This window comes from Rattus norvegicus, chromosome 1, assembly GCF_036323735.1.
Source record: "Rattus norvegicus strain BN/NHsdMcwi chromosome 1, GRCr8, whole genome shotgun sequence".
In the NCBI taxonomy this organism is placed as follows: Eukaryota; Metazoa; Chordata; class Mammalia; order Rodentia; family Muridae; genus Rattus; species Rattus norvegicus.
Genome location: NC_086019.1, coordinates 95,039,800 through 95,065,992, shown reverse-complemented (window position 1 = coordinate 95,065,992; position 26,193 = coordinate 95,039,800). Strand labels below are relative to the sequence as shown.

At 48.1% G+C, this 26,193-nt stretch overlaps 3 protein-coding genes across 13 annotated transcripts in view; 2 read left to right on the top strand and 1 right to left on the bottom strand.

The window, feature by feature from the left end:
• The window catches only part of 2200002J24Rikl (RIKEN cDNA 2200002J24 gene like), a 26,536-nt gene extending 11,319 nt beyond the window's left edge, over positions 1-15,217 (bottom strand). The window contains exons 1-2 of one of the 7 annotated variants that reach the window (XM_017589738.3): positions 6,246-6,420; positions 4,206-4,386 (exon numbers count right to left, since the gene is read on the bottom strand). Coding sequence is in view for 1 of the 7 variants with exons in the window: in XM_063274436.1 (XP_063130506.1) it covers positions 15,056-15,217 (162 nt within the window). In the remaining 6 variants the exon portion in view is untranslated. Of the gene's footprint in view, positions 1-4,205; positions 4,387-6,233; positions 6,422-10,821; positions 11,230-15,055 lie in introns of those variants that run through there. The other 6 variants (XM_017589737.3, XM_063274436.1, XM_063274476.1 and 3 more) reach the window with 6 other exon arrangements.
• Positions 6,420-11,458, top strand: LOC100912333 (uncharacterized). 3 transcript variants are annotated; one of them, XR_145754.6, is made up of 2 exons: positions 6,420-6,715; positions 6,884-7,347. XR_145754.6 is itself a non-coding variant. In XM_063277939.1 (2 exons), exons 1-2 carry the CDS (start codon positions 6,578-6,580, stop codon positions 7,010-7,012), a joined length of 312 nt encoding a protein of 103 aa, XP_063134009.1. In that variant the 5' UTR covers positions 6,469-6,577; the 3' UTR covers positions 7,013-7,347. The 3 variants fall into 3 exon arrangements, 1 of the variants encoding a protein (XP_063134009.1); XR_010059975.1 differs by lacking the exon at positions 6,884-7,347 and adding an exon at positions 11,211-11,458 and having other exon boundaries at positions 6,437-6,715; XM_063277939.1 differs by having other exon boundaries at positions 6,469-6,715; positions 6,839-7,347.
• Positions 15,215-26,193, top strand: Haus5 (HAUS augmin-like complex, subunit 5). 3 transcript variants are annotated; one of them, XR_010063664.1, is made up of 20 exons: positions 15,233-15,366; positions 15,850-15,912; positions 16,008-16,040; positions 16,189-16,213; positions 17,207-17,312; positions 17,400-17,559; positions 19,794-19,863; positions 19,953-20,035; positions 20,524-20,581; positions 20,732-20,871; positions 21,029-21,092; positions 21,176-21,306; positions 21,510-21,672; positions 22,304-22,384; positions 22,451-22,596; positions 22,888-22,999; positions 23,082-23,211; positions 24,809-24,909; positions 25,598-25,730; positions 25,845-25,861. XR_010063664.1 is itself a non-coding variant. In NM_001427629.1 (19 exons), exons 1-19 carry the CDS (start codon positions 15,269-15,271, stop codon positions 25,960-25,962), a joined length of 1,914 nt encoding a protein of 637 aa, NP_001414558.1. In that variant the 5' UTR covers positions 15,215-15,268; the 3' UTR covers positions 25,963-26,193. The 3 variants fall into 3 exon arrangements, 2 of the variants coding, with proteins under 2 accessions (NP_001414558.1, XP_038949906.1); NM_001427629.1 differs by lacking the exon at positions 24,809-24,909 and having other exon boundaries at positions 15,215-15,366; positions 25,845-26,193; XM_039093978.2 differs by lacking the exons at positions 24,809-24,909; positions 25,598-25,730; positions 25,845-25,861 and adding an exon at positions 24,255-24,802.

Genomic DNA, 26,193 nt, shown 5'->3' with positions numbered 1-26,193 from the left:
AGCTGAAAAAAAAAAAAAACAAACAAACAAACAAACAAAAAAGTCAGGGAAAATATTACAAGCAATACATAATACCTAAACAAAATTAGGGCACTGGAAGATGGCCCCATCGCTAAAGTGCTTGCCAGGCAAGCACGAGGGTCTGCGCTGGGATTCCAAACACTCCCATAAAAACCTGGGTTTGGGAGTGAGGACATGCCTGTAATCCCACTGCTGGGGATCTGTATTCAGGAGGTCCCTGGGCCACCCAGACTACCTGAATCAGCCAGTTCCAGTCTTAGTGTTTAGTAAGTCTCTTCATAGTAATAAAACCCTAAAACAGTGAGGCAGGCCTCTGTGAGTTCGAGGCCAGCCTGACCTACATAACGAGTCTCAGACCAGCCAAAGCTACATAGTGAGTCCCTACCTCAAAAAAAAAGCAAAGCAAGACGGAGAGTGACTGAGGAAGACATCTGACAGCCCCCTCTTTCTTCCTTGTGCATCTGTGCCAATTGTTCATGCAAACCCGGACATACATGTGAACACAGTATGTATGTGTACACACACACACACATACACACACAATATGCACACACTCACACGTGTGCACACACACACACACACACACTCACAATCAGTGCTTACAAACTCTTCAAGATGCAGAGTGAAGAGAATGTTTCTAACATAGTACATGGAGCCAGACGACAGGAAAAAATACTGGAGACTTGATCTGCAGATCCTCCCGTCTCTACCTGAGTATGGGGATTTACAGGCATGAAGCACCACCGCCTCTTACTCTCTTTTCAGCTCTGACCTCAGCATCTTCCTTTCTGCTTCTACTTCCCAGAGCCCTGGACCCACTGTGAATAACATGTTGGGAGGAGTATTTGGGCAAGAAGAATGGGGGACTGGGATGGGGACAGGGACAGGGACAGGGACAGGGACACGATAGTCTACTAAGTTTCCTCTAGAGAGGTTCATGGGAAGGAAGATCCTCTGACCAGGTTTAGGTACATCCTTAACGTGTCTTTCTGATGAACCAATCAGGTGGAATGGGAAAGGAGGAGCTGCAGGATTGGAGCCAATTGGAGATCAGAAAAAGGCAGCCTTGTCTTTTCTCCCTGGTCTTTACTGTGCAGAAATTGAAATCCTGAGTGATGTCTGGATTGTCAACTTGATGACATCTGTAGTTAACTAAAACCCCGAAATGGAGACACGCACCTGTAAGGGATTTCTTTACTTAGTTTGAAGTGGGAAGATCTACTTTTTTTTTTTTTTTGGTTCTTTTTTTTCGGAGCTGGGGACCGAACCCAGGGCCTTGTGCTTCCTAGGCAAGCGCTCTACCACTGAGCTAAATCCCCAACCCCGGAAGATCTACTTTTAATCTGAATCTTCGAAGTAGAAGACATATCTTTAATCTAGATCTTGGATTAAAGTTGTGTCTTTAATCCAGATCTTTTGAGCAGGGAAAACCCACTTCTAATCTGGGCCATGCTTTCTGTTGGAAACCTATATGAGGACATGGAACAAGGAAGCTTTTGCTCTGCCCACTTGCTCTGACCTTGCTAACAAGTCCATTCCTTCGCTGGCATTAGAGCCTGCATCTTCAGGGTTCCAGCGCATACTGAAGACCAGCTGAGACATCCAGCCTCACGGACTGCACAACTACTGCATCTTAAACCTGTTCATGGGCAGCCGTATTAGACTAGCTAGACCGCAGCCTGTAAGTCATTCTAATAAATCCCTCTTCTATATAGATTCATTCTATAAGTTCTGTTGCTTTAGAAAACCCTTACTAATACAAGCAGCTACTTACACCAAGAAATCTACTATTGTTTTAATTGTATCTGATCTACTGCTGGGATAAAATGTCATGACCAAAAACAATGCAAGAAAGAAAGAGTTTGTTCTGGCTTACCATTTGTCTTAGTTTTACTGATATGAAAAGACACCATGATCAATTGGGACTGGCTCGCAGTTTCAACGGTTCAGTCTGTTGGAGGTTAGTTCTGATGCTTTGATTCAATTGGGAATCCGTGTGTCCAAACACTAAAGGTCCTTGTCCCCAATTGGTTTTTGATCAATCAGTAAAGATGTCAATGGCCAGTGGCTGGGCAGGGGGCAGGACCCTTGGAATTGCATAGGCTAGGACACAGAGGAATGGCAGAATCCCCGTGATTTGGCCTGGGGTATATTAGTCCATTATCATCATGGTGGGAAGAGTGGCATCATGAAGATAGACTTGGTGCTGCATCTTGAGTGGAAGGTAGCCAAGAGGAGGGTCTGGATCACACTGGCCAAACTTGAGCTTATATTGGAGATCTCAAAGCCCTGCCTCCAGTGACACACACTTCCTCTAACAAGACTATACCTCTTACAATATGGCCATACTTCCTAACAGTGTCACTTCCTATGAGCCAAGCATATTCAAACCAACACACTATTCTAGGGGAATAGTATCCCTCATGCTAAGGGGAGGCGTCACATGGAGACAGGAGCAGGAAGCTGGCTGATGGATCACGTTTTATCTGCACACAGGAAGCAGAGGCAGTAGGGAGGAGTGGAGTGACGCTATACACCCTCGAAGCCTGCCCCTCGTCATGTACTTCCTCCAGCAAGGCTGCGCCTCTTAAAAGTTCTACAACCATGGGCTGGGGAGATGGCTCAGTGGTTAAGAGCACTGACTGTTCTTCCAGAGGACCTGAGTTCAAATCCCAGCAACCACATGGTGGCTCACAACCATCTGTAATGAGAACTGATGCCCTCTTCTGGTGTGTCTGAAAACAGTTACAGTGTACTTATAATAAATAAAATAAATAAATCTTTAAAAAAAAAAGTTCTACAACCAAACAGCATAGCCACCTGCAGACCAGGTGTTGAAATATCTGCAGGAGGCGCTCTCATTCAAACCAAGTTAATTATGCAGGGAAAGAAAGCAAGAAGAAAGAAAAGTTAGAGTAAGAATAGGAAAATGATCAATAGCCTGATGTAGTTAGGTGCACACCTTTAATCCCAACACTTGGAAGGCAGAGGCAGGAGGATTTCTGTGAGTTCGAGGACAACCTGGTCTACATAGTGAATTCCAGGTCATCCACAGCTACATAGTAAAACAACAAAAAAGACTAGGCACTATTTCCAGTGCTTGGTCCCTAACCTCACTGGGCCCAGCCCCTTCCCACCCCTGCATCCAGTTCCTCCTGAAATTGAACCCAGCAGGTAGATAGTGTCCTGGCTCTGAAATCTTCATGGAGACCTGGACTGGTCCATTCCACTCACTCCAAGAAGCCACAAAGTTTTCCTTCCACTCCTCCCAACAGATCAATCAGAAAGGACAACTGGAGCTATAGCTAGAAGGCTATTCATGCCTGTTGGGATGCTTCGAAACCAGACAAGTTCTACACTCGGCATCTTTCTTCTAAGTCAGGCAGTCCTTCAGCCAAAGCCCAAGGTGTGAGAAACAGTGGTCCTCACTTCCCAATAAGAGTATCAGAGACTCTGATCTCTGCCTCACAACACTGAACATCATCCTACAGAAAAGGCAGAGTCAGCTGACAAGCCAATTCACTGCATTGCCCCACCCCCTCAAGTCCTCTCTGGCTGATCTCTCCAGGAAATACAACCTTTCTAGTGTCTGGTATTGCCCCCCTCCAGATGGCATCGGGCCTGCATGCAAAGCTTTCCTTAATGTATACTGCTGGCTAGAGAGTCCCATCTTTTCTGAAACAAGGGCTCAGTTGCACAGCAACCTGCCTGTAACTTTCCAACCCTAAAATGAACTAGACAAGTAGACAGTAGCTGCCTGATTGAGAGGACAGGGGGCCTAGCACCTCCTGCTTAACTGTGACTCTCTGATGAACTCCAAGTGTACCTCATTCTGAAAATGGACTGCAATGGTTTATTTCTTATACTAGTTTTGATGGTTAATCCATATGCATGCATGTATGTTCATATGTATTTGGGTGCACATGTGTGTGCCAAAGGGTGTGTGTGTGTGTGTGTGTGTGTGTGTGTGTGTGTGTGCGCGTGCGTGCGCGCGCGCCAGAGGATGACATTAGATGTTCTCTTCAGTCTCTCTACACCTTATATACTGAGGCAAGATCTCTCTCACACAAGAACCCAGAGATTGCCGATTTGGCTTATCTGGCTAGCTAGCTTACTCTGAAGAACCCGTCTCTACCAGCTATGCCTTGGAGTAAAAGCAGGCCCTTACCCCAGTCAGTGTTTACCTGGGTGCTGGAGACCTGAATTCAGGTCCTCATGTCTGTGGAGCAAAGTCTTTCTCTCCTGAGCCCCCTCCACAGCCCCTTGACTAAAGTTGGAATCTCCCGGGGAATACAGTTCTTGAAGGTTCTACGGAGAGCAGAAGAGCCATTCTAAATATGGAGGACACCAGCCCATGGCTGAGGTCTTGGGCCAATAAAAAGAGAAAAGGAAGAGTGAGCGGAGCACCAGTGGTTGTCTCTCCTGCTTCCCACTCTGAATCAAATCATTCCATGAAGAATTTGCTGACTTCAGAGCTGTGGCTTGCTGCTGTTACTAGGGTTTTAAGGTGCCTATCTGTAATCCAATACAGTTGTGACTGGGCCTGATGTGCAAGCAGGCCTGTGCTCCCAGATATTTGGGAGGCTGAAGCAGGAGAATTGGAAAGTTCAAGGCCTGCCTAGGCAACTTATGGAGGCCATGTCTCAGATTTTAAAAATATAAAGAGAGGGGGCTGGAGAGATGACTCAGAAGTCAAGAGCATTTGTTATTCTTGCAAAGGACTCAAGTTCAGTTCCCAGCATCCATATACCAAGGCTCACAACTGCCTGGAAGTCCAGCTCTAGGGAATCCAATGCCTTTGTAGATATTTTCTCTCTCTCTCTCTCTCTCTCTCTCTCTCTCTCTCTCTCAAGCTAGCCATGATGACCCAAATCTTTAATCCCAGCACTCAAGAGATGGATACAGGCCAGCTGAGTCCACATAGCAAGTTTCAGGCCACCCAGGGCTACACAGTGAGAACCTGTCTCAAAATGTAAAGACTCTTGTTTAAAGGGCTACAGATATAGCTCAGTGCTAGAGTGCTTGCCTGATAAATATGAGGCTCTGCATGCGTGTGTGTGCGCACATGTGCCCTACCTAGTTGAATCCCAGTGGTATTGTATGAATATCCACTGACAGTTATCCTAATAATCGCTAATTGCCATGTCGCTTGAAAATACGATTCATTTTCCAGCAGAGCACAAGACACCCCATAAGCTTGCTTACTGACTTGCAGGTCTGTGTGTCAGCTTTCTGGTCATGATCTCCTACGGTTCAAATAAGGTGTCCCCTCTGCTCAGTTCTCACTCAATGCTCAGGCCCTCTTCCAAATGGATACGGTCATGGCTGACCTCAGAACCCTGCTGGCTAAAGGCTTGCATCCTAACACCTTATAGCTTCAAGACCTAAACCAGCAATTTTCTCTTGCATTCAGTCCACAAAGTCTTTGGTCAATTACACCAAGGCTCTTATAAAAACTCACTTTATTATTTTAGACTCATGAGCATATTCTCTACAACACAAAGTTAACTGACTGGAGGTCTTAATGACAGCTGCAGAATTCCTTCACAGCTTCAGTAACTGACTGGATGACAAGGGAGAGGTATATTTGTGAGGCAGCAGGAACCTGGGGGTGATCTGAGGAGTACACCCTGATGTTTCCTGTGCCATTTGCATTTAGTTCTGGGGAACTAAAAGCATTGAGCTATATCTACATTTAAGTGGCATTCCACTTTCCATACATACATACATGCATGCATACATACATACATACACACATGCATATATACATCTCACAGATGTACAGATGTCTGCAATCCTTATACTTCAGAAGGCAGAAAACAGAGGATCAGGAGATCTTGGCTGAGAAGTGAATTCCAGGCCAAACGGGGCTATATGAAATCCTTTCTCAAATGCTAGGATTATAAGTGACCACAGATCACCTGGTTCTTATCCATCCATCCATCCATCCATCCATCCATCCATCCATCCATCCATCCATCCATCCAACCAACCACCTACCTACCTATTATCTTTCTTTCTTGAAGCAAGAGTTTACTACTAAGACTTGGCAGACATTATTTTGAGACAGGGCATTACTATGTAGTCCCAGAGCTTGCTGTGTAGACCAGGTTGGTACTGAATTTACAGAGATTGGGAGATCTACCTCATTCTTTCAAGTGCTGTGATTAAAGATGGCTGCCACAATGCCCAGCTAAATCTAGCCTTCTTACAGATTTATCTACCTCCTCTTCTGAAGCCTTTCTTGTTCTTATCCTTCAGTCCTTTGCAGAAGAAAGACACAAGAGACAGACGTTGCCACAATCAATCCCTGTGAGGGTACAACAAATACAATGTTCTCAAAGAGCAGCACTTCCTAGGCCCGAAGTGCCATAAAACAGTGACCACGCCCACCTCTTGAGACTAGCCAATCAGGACTAGAGATGTTCTTATCTCCATTGTGAAGAATGAGCTTTGACTGCACAGCTCTTAGGATTCTGGGTAGAGCCCTGGGAAGCGCAGTGAGTCTGGGTCTTAATTTTCAAGACACCAGGATCTGTCTTTGAGTGAAAAGATCATGGCTAGGCAGCCACTAGGACGTCCACAGACTGAAGATGAAAAGAAATTTCACGCTCGGAATCACATCTTGCTGTCGCTCTTCTCGATAATTGTTTTCCTACCCTTAGGAGTGGTAGGCCTCTACTTCAGCATCCAGGTAAACTATTCCCAAAGACACTGCTCACCCTATCCTCTGCTTGCCACCTGCAACTGCTCGTGTCCTAAGTCTCGGGTCGGGGTCTTCCCACAGTGGCTATAGGGCTCCAACCCTCCTTCCAAGCACTTCTGGCCTCAGAAACCCATACCCATGCTCCCACCCTTACAGGCCTACGGAGCCAATCAGAGCAGTGACTGGGAAGACGCCTACCGGAACTCATCTCGAGCTCTTTGGTTTGATGTGTTGGCCATACTAATCTTTTTAGCCGTCCTTTATGTAGCTTTCCTAGTCCTATGAAAGCTAGACCCAGCATCTACGGGCTCCTCCTCCAACAGACATGCCCACTTACATTTTGACCAGCCACCAAAAAGAAATTCAGAGCTTCAGAGGTGCCCTTGCCAAGAAACCCACCAACCAAAAAACTGAACGTCCGGGGAAAAAAACTCGATCCCAAGAACCAACCCCCTGCCTACACTCCACCAGTTCATTCTCATTTGTCCTCCACAGCTGTCTCCACCCATCTTGGAGGCCCATATCTCAAGTTCTAAATTTGCGTGAGCCACTGAGCTGCTCTTTCATGAAAAAAAAATCACATTTCATAGCCCAATAAAATTGAAGGGAATATTCCAGCATTGCCTGTGTTTGTGTGTACATGTTTCTCTGGCTCAATAATGGTTTCACTGGAGCTGTGTTTGCTTAGACCCTGTTAAAGTCAGACTGCAATAATGGTGCCAGGCACTGTGGCACACACCTCTAATCCCAGAATTTGGGAAGTAGGGACACTTACACACACACACACACACACACACACACACACACACACACACACACTTTTTAATTGCATGTCTTTGATTTCCTGAACCTGTTTTCTTTGTAAAGTATACATAATAATTCATACTAAGATGATGGGAGTATACATAGGAATCTCAATGTGTATTTACTCTACATAACTTCCTTTTCAAGCCTGGGTGCTGGGCTGCTGGTGTCTCTGAGCAGGAAAGGAAAACAGGAACCTTGGCTACCTATGCTGTCACACGCCTTTAATCTCAGCACTCAGGAGACAGAGGCAGGATAGATCTATGAGTTTTAGGCCAGCCAGGATAGTGAGTTCCAGGACTGCCAGGGCCGTGTAATAGAGAAATTCTATCTCAAAGATGACAAAATAAGGAAAGAGGAGGAGGAGGAAGAGGGGGAAGAGGAGGAGGAAGAGGGGGAGGAGGAAGAGGAGGAAGAGGAGGAGGAGGAAGAAGAGGAGGAGGAAAGAGGGAAAGAAGGAAAGAAGGAAAGAAAGAAAAGAAAGAAGAAAGAAGACAAAAATAGAAACCTCAACCACAGAGAAAATTCAGAATATGGACGCAGAGGAATCGAGATCTCAATGCCAACCTGGGCTACATAAGGGAGACCTGGTCTCAAACAGAAGATACAAAAAAAAAAAATCAACAAAAACCAGGAACCTCTCCCATAATTTAAGCCAACAACACACAAACTTGTAAGACAAGGGGGATGTTCCAAGAATTGGGATGGATTTCATAGGGCCAGGGAATGGGGCAGTGTAGCTGTTGTACCGTGCATGGAGTTTGGAGTTTGGTCCCCAGCACTGCATAAACTGGCTGTGGTGGTGCCTACTTGTAATCTTTCACTCAGAAATTGAAGTAAGGAAGGTCAAGTCAAGGTCATTCCTAACTACAAATCAAGTTGGAGGCTAGCCTGGGTTATGTAGGTCTGAGACCTTGTTTCAACACACACACAAATACACACACACACACACACACACACACAAAATACACACACAAATATATATGATTGATAGACGATAAATAATAATTATAGATGATAAATAATAGTGATAGATAAATATGTTTAAGAGCACTCACTGCTTTTGCAAAAGACCAGAGTTTAGTTCCCAGAACCCATGTCAGGTGGCTCATAACGGCCTGTAATTCCAATTACAGCGGAGCCAATGGCCTCTTCTGGCCCCAGCAGACACCACATATAGTTGGCCTACACACAGACACACATTCGTACACATAAATTTTGTATCTATTATTTATATCATCTAGATAAATGTGTGTATGTGTTGTGTAGGAAGAGAGAGAGAGAAAGAGAGAGAGAGAGAGAGAGAGAGAGAGAGAGGGATCTTGTTGTCCATAGCATGGTAGGGAAGGAATGCTTTGAACCCACCGCTGGAGAGGCAGGTGGATCTCTGAGTTCAAGGCCAGCCTGGTCTACAGAGCGAGTTCCAGGACAGGCGGGGCTACACAGAGACACCAGTTGTCGTACTATGAAGAGTGATGTGTGCAAAAGTGGGAAGATGTAGTGTCGGTTGCACAACTTGAGACAACTAAGGAACCCCAGACAAGAAAACAAGACAGATGTGATTTGACCCGTAGGTGAGCAACACTGCCACCTGTTGGCAGCCAACAGCAATTTGATCTGTGTGTTAGCAGAGGGGTGTGTGTGTGTGTGTGTGTGTGTGTGTGTGTGTGTGTGTGTGTGTAGTGTGTGCAGTGTGTGCCTGCCTGTGAACCTGTGAGTGTTTGGAGGTAAGAGATCATCATTAGGTTTCTGCCTCTATTTTCTGCCACCTTAGTTTTTGGGGTTTTTTTTTTTTGTTAGTTTGTTTTTTTTTGTGGGGTTTTTTTTGTTTTATTTTATTTTGTTTTGTTTGTTTGTTTGTTTGTTTTTTGACAAATCTCACTGAACCCGGAGCTTGCCATTTGGACTAAACTACCCCAGTGAGTTCCCAGGATTTGTCTCTTAGTCTTGAGAGGCCACAAACCCTGGCTTTTCACATGGGTTTGCTGATCCAGACTTACACTTGTGCAGCCAGAGGATTCAAGGCTAGCCTCAGCTACGAACCAAGTGGGAGTCTAGCCTGAGTTTACCCAAGACTTTCTCCAAGCAAGCAAGCAAGCAAGCAAACAAACAAACAAACAAAGACTTAGGGAGATGGTTCAATGGTAAAATGTCACCTGAGTCCAGATTCCCAATAACGACAAAACAGCTGAGCATGGGGTGGGTGGGGGACATGCCTGTTATCTTTGGCACTGTGGGGACAGATACTGATACATACCCATAAGTATAAAAAGAATATAAATAATCTTTAGTGGGGCAGTGGTGGCATATTCCTTTAGTCCCAGCACTTGGAAGGCACAGGCAGGCAGATCTCTGTGAACTTGAGGCCAGCCTGGTCTACAGAGCAAGTTCCAGGACAGCCAGAGTTACATAGAGAAACAGTCTCAAAAAAGAAAAAAAGAAAAAAAAACAAACAAATCTTAAAATGATAGTGGATTCTGAGTCCCTTTTCTTCTTTAAAGGATGGTAAGGGGGACTTCTGTCTCAACTAAACCATTTATCTCTTCAGCCCCTTTTGTCCTTGTTCTCTATGACAACTAGTTCTCATGGGGACTAGTTGACCTTGGACTTGAACTCCTACTCTTCCATACTCTACTTCCCAAGAGCCGGGATTTCAAGTGAGTTTGAAGCCCCCCCTGGGCTTTATGAGATCCTACCTTATAAAAAATAAAAACTAGAGGCTGGGGGCGTGGCTCTGTGGGTAGAGTGCCTGCCTAGCATTCGACAAGCCCTGGCTTTGACTCCCAGCACAAAGGGAGCAGGAAGATCTGAAATTCAAGACCATTCTCGGCTACACAGCAAGTTGAAGGTTAACTTGAGCTACATGAGATCACCAGACAGAGGTACTGGGGGTGGGAAGGGCAAACGTCATGATTGTGTGTGCACAGGAATATTGTTGCCCTCAAGAGTACCCAGTGCACGCAGGAGATTCTCCTGGGAAGATGTAACCAGAGGGACTCATGGTGGCTGAGCTCAGTGACCAGCCACGTGGCAGAATGTAGACTAAAATAAACGGGTTGTCATAATTTATGATTATAGTCAAGGAAGAGCTAGCTAGAACAGACACAGAGAGGCTAAGGCAGACCTGTGAAGGCATGTTTGGCTGAAGCAGACACCGGAGAGGATGTTCTGAAGCAGGCATGTGAAAGGACACGCGATGAAGGAGTCCTGCTAACAACACGCATGTATTGGTCCGCCTTACATTTTGTAGTTGAACCATATTTGTTGAAACTCCATAAGGAGAAACTCACCAAAAACAAAACAAAACAAAACTTCTTGGTGGTGTGCTGCAGTTTCTTGCTGCTTCTGCAGACTCTGGCTGATTGAGCAGAGTGATGTCCACTGAGACAGACACACGTGCTGAGGCAAGACCCCTGGAGGACATATGCTGTTTGGAGGGATATAAATAGGACTTGATGGACAGGGATGGGGGCTGAGCTAGGCTTGCTTATAGAGATAGTCGTGCAACACTTGTGGGTCTCGAGTCTTCATTGATCTTCACTTCACTGAGAGAGGCGCAGCTGAGAACTTCTGGAGTCTCTCCGGGTCCCTCCTGCTGACTCGCCCTGAGGCGGAGGTCTGAGTATCTCTGCTAGGTGGGCCGTCTCTGCTGATTGTGTTTGCTATTCTGACTCTACAGAACCGGACCGCTGCCGCATCTGTGAAGTGTTGGTGAAAGGATTGAGCTGCCGCTGCTGAGCTGTGAACTAAACTGCGGATTTCCGGACAACACAGGAGGGAGTTGGTCTGAAGAACCACTCCCCACCCGCGCCTTACACCCTGCCCCTGTATTCTTTCTTTCCCATTACCTCTGGTGGGTGGTGGTCTAGAAGGGAGGTTTAAAGCGTTTAAGAACCATCATTAAAAGAAGGCTTTGAAAAAGTTAAAGTTACGACCTCGTTCTCTGTTTTGTGAATTCTAGCTTCTTTGCAGCTCTAGTCTTTGTCCTCAGCCTGGTGGGATTGAGGGCTCTGTTGTGTTCCCTCCTTGCACAGACGCCTGGGCTCTCCCTCCAGGCACTAAGCTAGGACAGACAATTTGAGGACTCGTCTGCTCCCCCTTCTCTTGTACATCCCTGCCCTTCCTCATCTGCTATCCAGCATCTTCAAGACAACTGTCCCACAGTGTATGTGGGGAGGTGCCATAACAAAACGGCCAACAAGACCATCCCACGGTATGGCTACAATTACTGCAGATCTGAAGAGAAAGAAACAGCCAAAGGCATCTGGAGAAGTCCAGGGCAGGGAGAGAGAAAGGTAGGCTGAGCATGGCCATCAGACTGGACTGGCCATGCCTTGGGAAGCAGGAGAGAAGAGTGGAGACAGACAGCAAGACAGCAGGAGACAGACGAGACGATAGTGGGAGAGGATGGAAGTGCGTAAGAGCAGGTCAGTGGGTGCCAAGAGACTGGGAGGAACGGAGGTCAGCTGGGAGGGTGAATGATGAGTCATAGGGAGAGTGAGGGTCTGGGGAGAGGGGAGCCCTCGAGCTGGAGGGAGTTAGGGGAAGGGAGAAGGTGAGAAGGACTAGGATGCTAACATGGGCTCTGAAATGTGTAACGCGTATGTATGAGTAGGGACCCAGAGGAAAAGAATATAGAAACAACTCCATTAGAGCAGCCTAGGGTGGGGCCCCAGCTCCATGGGAGGCAGAAAAAGCCTATCTCCTGAGGGTGTAGGGTGGGTTTGATCAGAGGTGAAAGCATCATAGACATAGATGTCTGGTTTGGGCTGGAGTGGATGCATTTCCAGACGACCTAGCTTTGATTCCCAGCAACCAATGGTAGCTCACAACTACCCATAACTCCAGTTCTACGGGATTTGATACCCTCTTCTGGTCTCCACTAACACTGCATATACATGCTGCACATATAGGCAAGCAGGCACCCAGGCTTGTGTGCATACACACTACACACATACATCACACACACACACGCGCGCATATACATCACAGCACACACATACATTATATCATATCATACACACACACACTGCACACATACATCACACACACTACACACACACACTGCACATATACATCAAACACTACACATATACATCACACACACTACACACATACATCATACACAGACACACATCATATCACACACATACATCACATTACATCACACACACATTGCACACATACATCACACACACTACACACATACATCACATACACACATCATATCACATACATCATATCACACACACTGCACACATACATCACACACACTACACACACACATACACACACTACACACATACATCACACACACTACACACACATACACACACACTACACACATACATCACATACATCACACACACTACACACATACACACATACTACAACATACATCATATATACTACATGCATACACATATACACACATACTACACACATACATCACACACTACACACATACACACATACTACAACATACATCATATATACTACATGCATACACATATACACAAATACTACACACATACATCATATCACACACATACATATCACACACATACACACACTGCACACATACATCACATCACACATACACACACCCACCACACACTTACACAGATACAGAAATAAAAAACAAATAAAAAGTGCTAAGCCACTCAAGGGTGAAGAGTCTAGGTTCTGGAGAGATAGCTCAGTGGTTAAGATCACTTGTTACTCTTACAGAGAACAGAGTTTGATTCCCAGCACAAACACGGCAGCTCACGACCATCTGTAATTCTAAATCCAGGATCCCAAAGCCTTCTGACTTCCTTGGGCATCAGACACACATGCAGTGCCCAAATAAACATTTGTGTACATAAGCTAAATATAAATAATATTTTTAAGGAACAAAGAGTCTACCATGACCACAGTCTTTGACCATTAAGGGTATTAACACACAACCACATCATACCTGAAATACTCTATATATGGCCAATCCATTAAAAGGGACTTTCCAGTCTCACATAGGGTCGCACTCTGCAATCAGCCACCTTTTAGGTCATTCTTAGGACAATGAGGTAGAAGGATATCTTAGTTCGATAGCAGCTTGGACATTATAAACAGAGCTTGCCACAAAACAAAATGAGGCTAGGCTTGACGGAACGGACTTTTAATCCAAGTCCTCTGGAGACAGAAATAAGCAGATCTCTATAAGCTCAAAGCCAGCCTGGTCTACATGGCAAATTCTAGCCCAGTCAGGGCTACTTAGTGAGCACAGGGCATTTAAAAACAACAACAGCAAAAAAGAAAAAACAAAAAACCAAATAAAAACAGAGAAACTGGCAGTTGATGGCCCCAGCAATTAGGTGAAAAGCCAAGTGTGGCTGTGGCTGGGTTGTGCTGGGAGTACCTGCTAGTCCAGTGCTAAGGGAAGGACTAGATGGAGGGCAGAGACAGAAGAAAGGTGGCTGGAGCTCAGCAGCTCACAGCCAGGAGTCCACACTCAGTGAGAGACCCTGTTTTAAGGTAGTAAGAGAGAGGGAGAGAGATGGCTGCCATCTTCCTCTTGGCACTACCTGTACACATAACGGCAGGGCTCCGCCAGCACACACCAGAGGTGTACAACACACACGCAAGCATGCATGCACTCGTGCAGGAGTGTAGGATGATGTCATTATGCATCGAGGCGTAAGGAGTAGCCTATCATTGGAAGAGAAGGAAGGGCAGGCGGGGGAAAGTCTAGGAAGGAGAGAGGATGAGGAGTGAAGAAAATCAAGATGGAGATAACGGAGCAGGATGATCCAGATCCAGGTGGTCTGGGTCAGTTTTTTCTTGTCTAGGTGGGCTGTTTAAATCTTTACTAATTGGCAGTGAATTTGTCGTGTGGATGTATTGTGGACTGGGAATTTAACATGTAAATCTAACTGCTAAATTACTAGTGTCTGGAACTTTGATTTACCAGGGTTAAAGAGGACAGTGTATGAAAGAAATGGCTGAGAGGCAGTTGGAGCGTGTGGATCTGGTAGGGAGTGGGGGCGGGGGATGGGCAAGAGAGGAAGAAAAGACTGGAGAGAGAGTGCCAAGAGGACACAAGGGGTGCTTGGGAATCAAGAGGTGAGTGGCCAAAATGGCTGAGTTAAACAAGAATCTGAAACTGGCCAAAGCATAGGAGCTAGAGAGGTTTAGGGTAGGGGCGGGATGTGTCAGGCAGGATAACTCTGCGAGAGGTACTTGTGAGAAGCGCCTGAGGGAACCTAGAAGCTAGCATAGACCTCGATATATTAATGAACGCCACCACAGGCATAGGTTAATGGAAGAGTCCTAGTCTGCCAAAGATGACTACTTTTAGCAAGTAGAAATGACTTTCCTAAGTCCCTGACGGAATGCTGGGTTTTATCTAAATGCTAGACTTTGGGAAAGGGGAATTTCTTACAAGTCGCATTTTTTTTCAAGAAAATAGAGTGAAATCTTTAGGACCTTTTGCCTCTTACAATGAGTGAAAGAACAAAGGTGGATAAGTGGGCGTCTGAACGTCACCTCGTCCTTTTCCTTTTCATTCACTAAGCTACGTACACTGGAGCGCCAAGAGCCTTTAAGAGTAGCCGCCTGATTCAGAAACCCGGCAACTGGGACCGGCAGTCTGCTTGGCAACCGGTGACATCTCAGCGTCGCACTCCTGACGTCATAGATGGGCGCCATACTTAAAGAGAGTGCGGGAAGCTGCGTTTGCAGCCGAGCTCTGTGACAGCCATGGAACTAATGCAGGAAGAGCGGGAACTCAGTCACTGGGCTGCTGAAGAGATGGGAGTGCCCCTAGCGGCCCGCCCCCGGGAGTCGACAATGCGCAGGTGAGACTGTTTCTGGATTAAGGACTCCCCATCCTGGAATTAGCCTCGAGGAGTAAGATCCCCGCCCTACATCGAGAATAAGACACTCTACCCACAGTGTAAAAATAGGATCTGCAGAATAAGGAGGTCCCTACAGCACCTCAACTCTGCCACTCTCACCCTAAGCAAAGATGACACTAGGCAGTTAGCAATGGCTGCTCTATTGGGGACCAAATCTGCAGAAACAGTAAAACATGACCCTGCTATGAAAGACCATTTCCTAGGATGGAGACCTCTTACACCCATCTCTGGAAGTGACTACAACTAAACCTCTCGTAGAAGAAAGAGAACCCCGTCGTGGAATAAGAATAACCTCTTAGTGACACCCCCAGGCTTACCCACAGAAGTGAGAAATCTTGTAACTTTCCACCACCGTAACTGTGGAGATGATGGAGGGCCCTCCTGGGCAATGCTCCAAACATACTTTATGCTGTATCCCTTCAGGCTATGTCTGGGTCAGGGCGCTGACATCTGGGCCTACATCATGCAGCATGTGCGTAGTGAGAGGTAAGTCAAACCTAGTGCAGGGGAGTGGGCTAGACAGTGGGAAAGGCATAGGCACGGCCCGCAGCAACTCCTTTCTCTCCATCTTTCCAATGTAGGAGTATCAAGACGATCCAGGGAAACCTCCTCTGGTAACTGCTTCTTAGTTCATTGATTCCTATCTTCCCCAGTTTTGTCTAACTTTGTCCACAACCACCACCTCTTTTTTTTTTTTTTTTTTTCTCTGCCTTCTTCTCTGAAAGCCCCAGCCACCTCCTAACTCTGGTCTCATTTCTCTAGGTATGGCCACCAGGACAATCCAAAGGTGAGAAGCCTGTGCTGTTAATATTCTCTTTCAACCAAAAGTCAGCTTGCAAATATTTTTGCTCTAGGCCCTGGAGGTGGGACTGTCAGGGACACCATGTTACAAAACAGCACAGATTTTTGTGCTCCTGAGGGTTGTGGTCTAGGGGGAGCCAGGCACAAGGTGGGGAGCAGTGGTATATGGACGTGGGGCATTGGTGTTGGAGAAAGGAAGGTCCTGAGGAAAGCTGAGGATCTGTAGTCTCAGCACTCAGGAGGAAGCAGAAGGATCACCGTGAGTCCGAAGCCAGCCTGGGCTACAGAGGGACCTGGTCAAAAGTCGATAGGATAAACAAAACTGAAAAGAGGAGATAGGGAAAGGAAGGGTTTGACAGAGCCGCTAAGGAACACAAGGAAGATGTCAAGACTAGGGGGAACCTAGAGAGATGGCTCAACAGCTAAGAGCACTTGCTGCTCTTGAAGAGGACCCCAGTTCACATCCCAGCATCCAGAGCAGATGTCTAACCGTCAACTGTGACTTCAGTTCTAGGGCGTCTAACACCTTCTAGCCTCCCCTGGTGCCTGCATGCATGTGGTACACAGACACGCATTGAAAAAAAAAAAAAAAAAGCTGGGTATATGGATACTTGCCTGCTATCCCAGCACTTGGATGCCGAAGCAAGAGGACTATGAGTTTAAGGGCAGTCTGAGCTAGTTACACACCAAAACCCTGTCTCAATAAAAAGAGAGAACTAATAAGCCTCTGACAAAGATGTTGGAGTCACCACACAGACAGCAAACCAAGACGGTGGAGTGCAATACCAGGAGGGAAAGAGCTAGGGAGATTCTTGGTGCTTCTGTGTCAGACCTGAGCCATTTAAACAAAGAAAAGCCTGTCAGCCACCTCCCAGGAGTTGAGGTGAGGAACCAAGTGCCACCCAGAAGTTAGTGCAGCCTGGCTAAGCCCCAGGAAGACCAAGCATCTGACCTTCTGACCCTTACCTGATTCCACCAGATCCTTCGGAAGTTGGAGCTGGAAGCCACTGTGGCCCGCCTTCGGGCAGAGAACCAAGAGCTAGACCAGAGCCTGGAGCTGATGGATCAAGAGACTGAGGCTCAGGGTGACTCGTGGGGCCAGCCCAATGGGCAGTGAAACCCCGGGTGACAGAGATGTTGACAGCCACCTCTGTTTCCCCCCACACACATAGATATCGCCATGACGCAGGCACTGCAGAACCTGAAAGACACCCAGCGCCAAACTCTTCTCCTCCAGGCCCTGGCTGGGGCTGTACGAAGACAGCACCGTCGGTTGCAAGACCCCATGCAGCGGCTGCAGAATCAACTCAAGCGTCTGCAGGACATGCAGAGGTGGGGTTCAGCCTTCCTGGGAGGTTAGACGTTCTCAGAAACCCCTGTGTTCCGCCTGATCCTTTCCTTTCAGAATTCTGAGCTTCCAGCCATAGTGTGAGGGCTGTCAGGATGGGCAGTTTTATTATATTGGGCACCTGGATTTATGGTACCAACTGGATGTCTACAACTCCGGCTTTGGAGAAAGAAGCGGATACAGAGAATAAGGCCCCACCCCGCTGGAGCTGATGTTCTCCTACATAGAAGGCAGAGGGGAGCCTAGGAAATATCTCATAGTTTCAGGTAGCTAGAAATCCTGCGAAGAGTCATAGGATGAAGTCACGTTTAAGTTGAGGGAGAAGTCTCTATAGCAACCTTAAAGGCTTGGAGGTCAGCTTTAAAAATGGACCTCCAGGGGGTTGCGGATTTAGCTCAGTGGTAGAGCGCTTGCCTAGCAAGCACAAGGCCCTGGGTTCGGTCCCCAGCTCCGAAAAATAGAAAAGAAAAAAAAAAATGGACCTCCAGGAGAATGTAGCCAAGCCTTGCTGGCCAGAGGGACAGTGTGAGGAGGTGGCGCAGGAGAGGTGGACAGAGCCATGGAGTCACTGCCATTTCTTTCTGAAACAGCAGACGCCACTGCTTGGCTATTTAGAACTGCATGGCCTTAGCAACGTATCCATTGTGCCTCTAAACTCGATGGAATGGCATTAATGCCCAGCCTTTCTCTTCAGTGTAAGAATTAGGTGAGTCAGACCATGAATAGTGCTCAGAAGATACCCACCAGCTGCTCTAATGCACCAGGAAAGGGGCATGTTGGAGAGGAGCCAGAATTGGGCTGTGACGCCAATCCTTAGGTCTCACCAGAGTGGCTTGGTTTGAATACCTGTTTCTATTTGTATTCCTTTTCTGTACGTGGGTGTTTATATTACGTAAGGATGGATATATTATGCTTGCCTGTGCACTATGGATATGCCTGATGCCCTACTGAGCTACATCCTTTACCCTTTGTTTGTCTGACTTTTGCTTTAGACATGGTCTATGTAGACCAGAGTGGCCCCAACGTGACAGTGACCACTTGCCCCTATCTCCCAAGTGCTGGGATTAAAGGTGTGCACTACCACACCTGACCTGTGCCCTTTTGCTTGTTCATTTGAACACTTATTGTTTCTACGTGTGAGTTTATGCGCCCACATGCATGCATGTGTCCATTGGAGGCCAGAGGGCATCTGATCCTCTGGGGCCAAAGTATAGGCAGTTGTGAGCCAGGTCCTGTGGGAAAGCAAGAAGTGTTCTTAAGCACTGAGCCATCTCTCCATCTCTCTGGCCCTGAATTGCTTTTTCTTCTTCTTTTTCTTTTTTCTCGGAGCTGGGGACCAAACCCAGGGCCTTGCACTTGCTAGGCAAGCACTCTACCATTGAGCTAAATCCCCAACCCCTTGCTTTTCAGTTTACTTTCTATGAAATGTGAGTCAGAGTCTCACTAAGCTACCCAGGCTGGCCTTAAATGTGCTTTGTAACTACAGCAACTACGCCATCTTTCCCCAGTACTGGGATGACAGGCCTGTGCCAGGCCCAGCCAGATCTAGTTTTTTTTTTCTTTGTCAGTGTTTTGAGACAGAGTAGTTCAGGCCAGCTGGCCTGAAACTTACTATGTAGCCCAGGGGGAACTGGAACAATAGATGTCCCAGGTTAAGAACACTGGTTACTCTTTGAGAGGACTGTGGTACAATCCACACCACCACGTGGGCACTCACTGTGTAGCTCATGTTGGCCTCAGACTTCTAGTAACCTTTGTTTCAACCTCCTGAGAGCTAGGATCTAGCAGTTCTCAACCTGTGGGCTGCATCCCCTTTGGGGTGGAAAGACCCATTCTTACAGGTAGGCATCACCTATCTCATCAGAAAATGCAGATATTTAAGTTGATTTATAACAGCAGCAATGTTATAGTTATGAGGTAGCAATGACAATAATTTTATGGTTGGGGGTCACCACAACATGAGGGCCTATACTAAAGCCTCACAGTGTTAGGAAGGCTGAGAACCACTGGCATGAGCCACAGTGCCTGACTGAAAACCCAGATTTTAATAGGGTCCTGACCAGAGGGGACAGGAATAGGGAGACCAATGAGAACGCTAATATAGGAGATGATAGTGACCTAATCTGAGAGATAGCCCTTGAGACCGGGGCAGTTCAAGGTGGGGAGCACAGACGTCTATTCTCCCAAGGCCCCATCCCAATTACATTCGTCCCTCCAGGAAAGCCAAAGTGGATGTGACCTTTGGACCTGTGGTGTCAGCAGCCCCGGCCCTAGAGCCTGAGGTGTTGGTAAGAATCCTGGGCTGTGTGGGGCTATGAGGAGTCGAGGATCAAGCAGAGGCCTAGAACCCACTAACACCCCACCCTCTTCTCCCTAGAGTGATGTCCGAGCAGCCTGCTCCCTCCGAACTCAATTCCTGCAGAACCTTCTGACTCCCCAGGCCAGGGGAGGCAGCATCCTGTGAGTGTTCTCTGCCTCTGAGACTCTGTGAGGACCCAGGCTTGAGGAATGGGAGATTGTTAGTTTATTAATTCCTCAGACAGTGTATTTCTGGGTTATTTCAGTTCTGATCCCTGCCATGTGAGAGCTCCTAGGGTAGGATTAGGAAAAGACAGACTCACCATAGGTGTTGACAGCCTAGGTAGTCAGGGCTGTTAGGCTCTAGGACACAGAGGAGGCCCTTACTCAGCTCTAGAAGTGGGGCTGGGAGGCTCTGGCCAGGAGACTTAACTAGGGTAAATGATCAAGAACTAAGAGGACATGTAGTGGACCCCAGGACAGCAAGTTCAGATAGTTGGGGAACTCAAGTCTAGTAGACATAGATGGATTCGATGTCCTTATCTTTACAGTGGGGACAATGATAGCTCCTACTTAGATGCAGTGGTGATAATTTAGAGGGTAATTGATGTGTCTTATAACATTCACTGTCTGCTTACCCAAACCCACAGAAGCCCTTGTGATGACCATGTTGGAACATCCTATCAGCAGTGGCTGACCTCAGTTGAGGTAAGAGGGCAAGGCTCCCAGGAAAGGGTACCTCCTCCTGCTCCATGATAAAACTTCCAGTCACCCCTAGCCATCTAAGTCAGGGCCTCAGAGACCTGGCTTACATCCCTGCACCGTCATCCCACCCTGCTTTTTCACCTGCCTTTCCAGTCACTGCTGACGAACCACCCTGCAGGCCACATCCTGGCTGCCTTGGAGTACCTGGCTGCAGAGCGGGAGTCAGAGATCCGGTCCCTGTGTTATGGGGAGGGGCTCAAAGAAGAGGGGCTCAAAGAAGAGGTGCTGTCCAGGTGTGAAGGGAATGTCCCCATAGCCAGGAACAGGCACAGGGAACTGCAAATGGGGTGGAACTGAATGCCGACCAGGGGAAGGGAGGACTGATATTGAACTGCCCGCATTCATCGATACAAAGAGGCTGGTCCCTCAACTGCTCTGTCCCCGCCCCAGGCCCCAGGCCCCGGACTCTTCAGGCTCCAGCCAGGTCCTGCCGTCCACTGTTCATCTCATCCAGGTAACCCTGAGACACTCTCCCGAGACCTGCTGAAGCCCTCTCTCTCCCCATGGACCATGCTCACAAGGATCTTGCACCTCCAGGAGGGCTGGCAGGCTGTAGGTACGTTAGTTACCCAGAGGAGTGCACTCCTGAGTGAGAGACAAGTTCTGACTGGTCGCCTCCAGGGCCTAGTTGAGGAGATGGAGAGACTCTCACTGGGATCCAATGAGAGGTAAAGAGGCTCCCTCAGCAGAGGCTGGGGATGCTAGATGTTGTCAGATGTTGTCTACCCTGGGAGCCCCTTCATTTCCTCCCTTTCCTGGTGCTTGTCTCCTGTGTGTGTGGTTCTTCATGCCTCCCCAAAGATCTCATCTCCCCAGTGTGGCTGCCAGGCTCTCTGCACTCTCTCACTTCCTCCCCACCCCACTCCCCCAGGAAAGTACTGCTGCTGGAGCTTAGGCGCAGTAGCCTGTGGGCAGAGCTCAAGGCTCTTCATGCCCAGAGCCAGGAACTGGAGAGTGCAGTTGGGCACCGGCAGCTTCTGCTGCGAGAGCTGCAGGCCAAGAGGCAGAGGATCCTACAGTGGCGGCAGCTGGTGGTGAGATCCTGGGCCTGGTAGACGGTTAGAGTAGGGGTGTGGGGTCTAGAGACCAAGCTCTGGGTCTCCCAGGGCTATGAGAGATGGCTCAGCATTAAGAGGACTGGCTACACTGGGTCATGGTAGCCTATGCCTTTAACCCCAGTGCTCCGGAGTCAGAGGCACGATGATGTCTAGGAGTTCAAGGACAGCCTGGTCTATAGAGCTACTTCTAGGACAGAGATAGACACACAGAGAAACCCTGTCTTGACAAAAGGACTAGTTGTCCTTCCAGAGAACCTGGGTTCAGGTCCTAGCATTTACATAGCAGCTCACAGCTGGCAGTTCAGTTCCCGGGATCTGATGGCCTCCTTGGCCTCTGTGAGCAGGCGGCATACATGCAGTGCCTAGATATCCTTACAGGCAGCACAGCCATGCCATAAACTAAGAATAAATAAACCTCAAAAATATTGAAGAGATATGGAGGGGAGGGATGAAGGAACAAATTAACCTGACCTCTGAGGAAGGGAGCCGGGGGGTGGGGGGTTCCCAGGAAGAAGCAGGACCTGTCCCCTGTAAGAAGGGGTGGATTGCCTGCCCTGGGCAGTGGGAAGAACGGGGAGCTAGTGTCGGTGGCTTTCTGACTCCCCAGGAGGAGAGACAGGAACAGATCCGTCTGCTCATCAAGGGAAACTCAGCTAGCAAGACTCGCCTGAGCCGGGGTCCAGAGGAGGTAAGGTGAATGTTGGGCGAGGCATGGTGGGCTCTGGCTACCCCACCTACCATCTCCATCCCACAGGTGCTAGCCCTGATTCGGCAGAAGCTTGTTCCCACCTCTGAGGCTGTGGCACCACAGAGCCAAGAACTGCTTCGATGCTTGAAGGAAGAAGCCAAACACCTGCCCCACATTATCCTGGGCCCCCTACCACCATACCAAGTCAAAGGGTGAGGTGGGGCCAGCCCTGTCTTCCCTCTGAAACCTAGTCAAGTAGCTCCAAGGTGCGGTCCAGTGAGAGGAGAGCCCCAATCTAGAAAATAAAGGTGACCAAGAAGACATCTGCTGTCTACCTTGGGTCTCTGCACACATACACACCTGCACATGCACACAAAAGTAGCCCAGGGTCCCCAGACTTGCCAAACCTTACCCCATATCATCTAAGTCCCTAAGCCTACCTCCAAGTCCATGAGCTTCTGTAAATCAAACCACCTGATGTTCTGTTGCTGCCCTTCCCACAGGTTGAAGCCGCTATCCAGGATTCTACCATCTATCCATCAGCTGCACCCCACTACCCCAAGGGGCTCCAGCCTCCTATTGCTGAGTCACACACTGGGACTGCCTGTAGGGAAAGTAGGTGTCCATGACCTGTGACCTTTTTGCCCATCCCAGTCCCAACCCTGTGGCCAAGTTGACCGTCCTTCCCTACTCCCAGGCACCCGAACTACTGCTTCCAAGGGCGGCCTCTCTCCGACAAGATCTTCTGTTTCTCCAAGACCAGTGGGGTCTCCGAGGAGGAAATCTCAGTGTGAAGACCAGTCTGCCTCCGGGACCATCCACCCAGGGTATGTTGGCTCTGCCTGCTTTTTCAGATCCAGCATTCCTTCCGGTCTGCGCCAGCACGGAAGTGTTAAAGACCCCAGTATTGCAGTGTGCTGGAAGCATGCTTGCTTCAGCTGCACAGCAACCCCCACCCCCCCAGTTGCAGAGCAGGGAACTCAGGTGTACAAGGCTTAGTAGCCTGACTTCACGGTACAGTTGGTTGGTTTGATTTTTTTTTTTTTTTTTTTTTTTTTTTTTTGTCTTTTGGTGTGTATCTCACTGTGTAGTCCAGACTGTCTTCAAACTTCAGATCCTCATGCCTCTGCCTCCCAAGGTGTGCACCCTGCCCCCCTGCTTCCCCAGCCCAGGCAAGAGCTTGGCTATGAACATGGGTCCCATCCCAATCCCAACCCCATGGTTAGATGTGGATCGAACTATAAGGCTATACAGTCTATCCATTTGCCAACTACTCACTCATTGCCTTCAGAATACCTTGTTTTGCTTTAGTGTGTGTGCATGTGTGTGCCACACCATGTTTGTGAAGGTCAGAGGACAACTTGTTGGAGCCTGGTCTCTCCTCCCATCATGTGGGTCCCAAGGCTCAGACTCAGGTAGTTAGGCTTGGCAGCAAGCATTCTTATCTGCTGGACCATCTTGATGGCCCAGTGTTCTTTTGTTGTTTGTCTTTTGTTGTTCTGTTGTTTATTGAGACAGGGTCTGGTGAAGCAGCCTAAGCTGGCCTCAGACAAGCAATTCGTTCCCTCAGCTTCCCAAATGCTGGTGTTCTCACCTCACACCATTACCCCAGCCTAATGGTTATCTTGAACTCTTTTTGTTTGGTTGGTTGGTTTGGTTTGTGTTTTCTGTGTAGCCCTAGCTGTCCTGCAACTCTGTAGACCAAGTTGGCCTCGAACTCACAGAGATCTGACAGAATTAAAGCTGTGAGCCACCACTACCTGCCTATGCATCTGTAACAGCTCCTGGATTCCTCTCTTCTAAAGAATAATTTTGTTCCCTTTCTTCTTGTCTTCTCTCCTCTCCAAATGATCCCTAACCCCCATGTCAGCTCATCCAAATTCGGGGTTCTGGGCTAGCATATCTGTTCCTGCCACACTAACCCATGACTCAGAGACTTCCAGAGACGGCAGGCCTAGATAAAGAGCATGTAAGAGTCATGGTGGAGGTTGCAGACAAGGCACTCAGTGACGGCGGCGCTCTGCATTCGGGTTCAGTGGGTCTGTTCTGGTGCAGTGGGGACAAGGCCCAGTCACCATTTGGGGGGAAATGGTGCAAGAGTGGAAGTTGGAAGTGGGGTGAAAAGGCCCTGGGAAAGATGGTGAGTTGAAGATAGAGCCCAGGGAATAGAGTGCTTGCCTAGTTTGCATACAGTCCTGGCCTTCATAACCAGGACTGCATAAAACTAGGTGTGGTGGTTGGGAATAGTGGCGTACACCTTTAGTCCCAGTACCGTGGAGGCATAGGCATGTATGAGTGTGAGTGTAAGATCAGTGAGGTCTACATAGTAAGTTCCAAGCCAGCAAGGCCTACAGTGTGAGACCTGTCTCCAAGGGAAGGTGGCTAGAGAGATGGCTCAGTGGTCAAGAGCACCTGTTCTTGCAGAGGCCCTGGTTCAGTCCCCAGCACCCACGTGGCCGCTCACAACCATCTGTAACTCCAGCTCCAGGGGACCTGCTGCTGTCTTCTGGTTTCTTGGGCACCAGGCACACATGTGCTGCATACACATACATGAAGACAAAACCTAATAAACCTAAAATACACAAACACATGCATGCACACACTTGCAGATCCAGTACTTGGGAAGTAAAGGCTTGGCATCATCCTTCTATAGCAAGTTTGAGGCTAGACTGTACTAGATTAGACCTTGCCTCAAAAGAAAAAAATAAAGGCCATACGCCTTTAATCCCAGTATTCAGGAGTTAGAGGCAGAAAGGTGTCTATAAGTGTGAGGCCAGCCTGGTCCACATATGGAGTTCTAGGACAGCCAGGGCTACATAGAGACCTTTTCTCAAAAGAGAAAGAAAAACCAAAAAGCATGGTGTCTCACGTAAGCTCTGGCGTTTCCCCCAGAAGGGAGCAGAAACCACAGAGTGCAAACTGTCTGAGGAATCTGGACTCAGAGGAGTTGGGGTGCACTGGGGAACCTGAGGAGCAGGCTTCTGAGCAAGAGAGGGAGAAGTTTCTGGCTAACATGGAGGGTGGAAGACTAAGGCCTGGAACCTGGGAAAGAGGCCACAGAGAAGAAAGGGAGAAGCTGAAGTGGCCAGGTTTGATGTATATTAGGGACTGGTAGGCCACAGGGTAGACAATGGGAAAGTCTAGGTTGAAGTCTTGAAGGTGGCATTCTTGAGGTGGGAACCATGGAGCTGCCTCCCCACTTGTAACCTCCAGAGCTGCTGCAGATCCAGGAGTCCCAGGAAAAGGAACAGAATGAAAACATGGGGCAGACACTGAAGAAGCTGTTGAACCTGCTGAAGCAGGCACTGGAGCAAATCCCTGAGCTACAGGGGATCGTTGAGGACTGGTAAGATGGGGGCAGTTGAATATCGGGGAATTGACTGTGGTTCATGGCTTAAGCTGCCAAGATGGGGAGGGTCTGGAGGATGGGCCTTTCCTCAGACATCATGCCTTTCCCCAGGTGGGAGCAGCCTGGCCAAGCAGCCCTCTCTGAGGAGCTCCGTCAGGGCCTGTCCCTGTCCCAGTGGCAGCGGCGCTGGGCACAGGCCCAGGTAGCGCTGCAACAGCCATACAAATGAAGAAGCAGCTAGGAGCAGAGTCAAGACTTGCAATTTAGCTCCGTGCTGTGCACCTACTGTCTCTAACTCAGGAGACTGAGGGACGAGGACTGCTGTTGATTTCTAAACCAGCCTGGGCTACACAGCAAGTTCCAAGACAGCCTAGGCTACATAGTGAGACCCTATTTCAAAAATAGATAGTATTTAACTCCCAAACTTCACTTCCCTCAATAAAGTATTTGAAAGAAAGCA

Excerpts from the sequence above, each read along its gene's own strand:
- Haus5 (NM_001427629.1), top strand. The coding sequence starts at position 15,269 with ATGGAACTAATGCAGGAAGAGCGGGAACTCAGTCACTGGGCTGCTGAA. Across the intron at positions 19,864-19,952 it reads CCCTAGAGCCTGAGGTGTTG|AGTGATGTCCGAGCAGCCTG; the intron begins GTAAGAATCCTG and ends TCTTCTCCCTAG. Across the intron at positions 20,872-21,028 it reads AAAGAAGAGGTGCTGTCCAG|GCCCCAGGCCCCGGACTCTT; the intron begins GTGTGAAGGGAA and ends TCCCCGCCCCAG.
- LOC100912333 (XM_063277939.1), top strand. The coding sequence starts at position 6,578 with ATGGCTAGGCAGCCACTAGGACGTCCACAGACTGAAGATGAAAAGAAA. Across the intron at positions 6,716-6,838 it reads GCCTCTACTTCAGCATCCAG|CACTTCTGGCCTCAGAAACC; the intron begins GTAAACTATTCC and ends CCTCCTTCCAAG.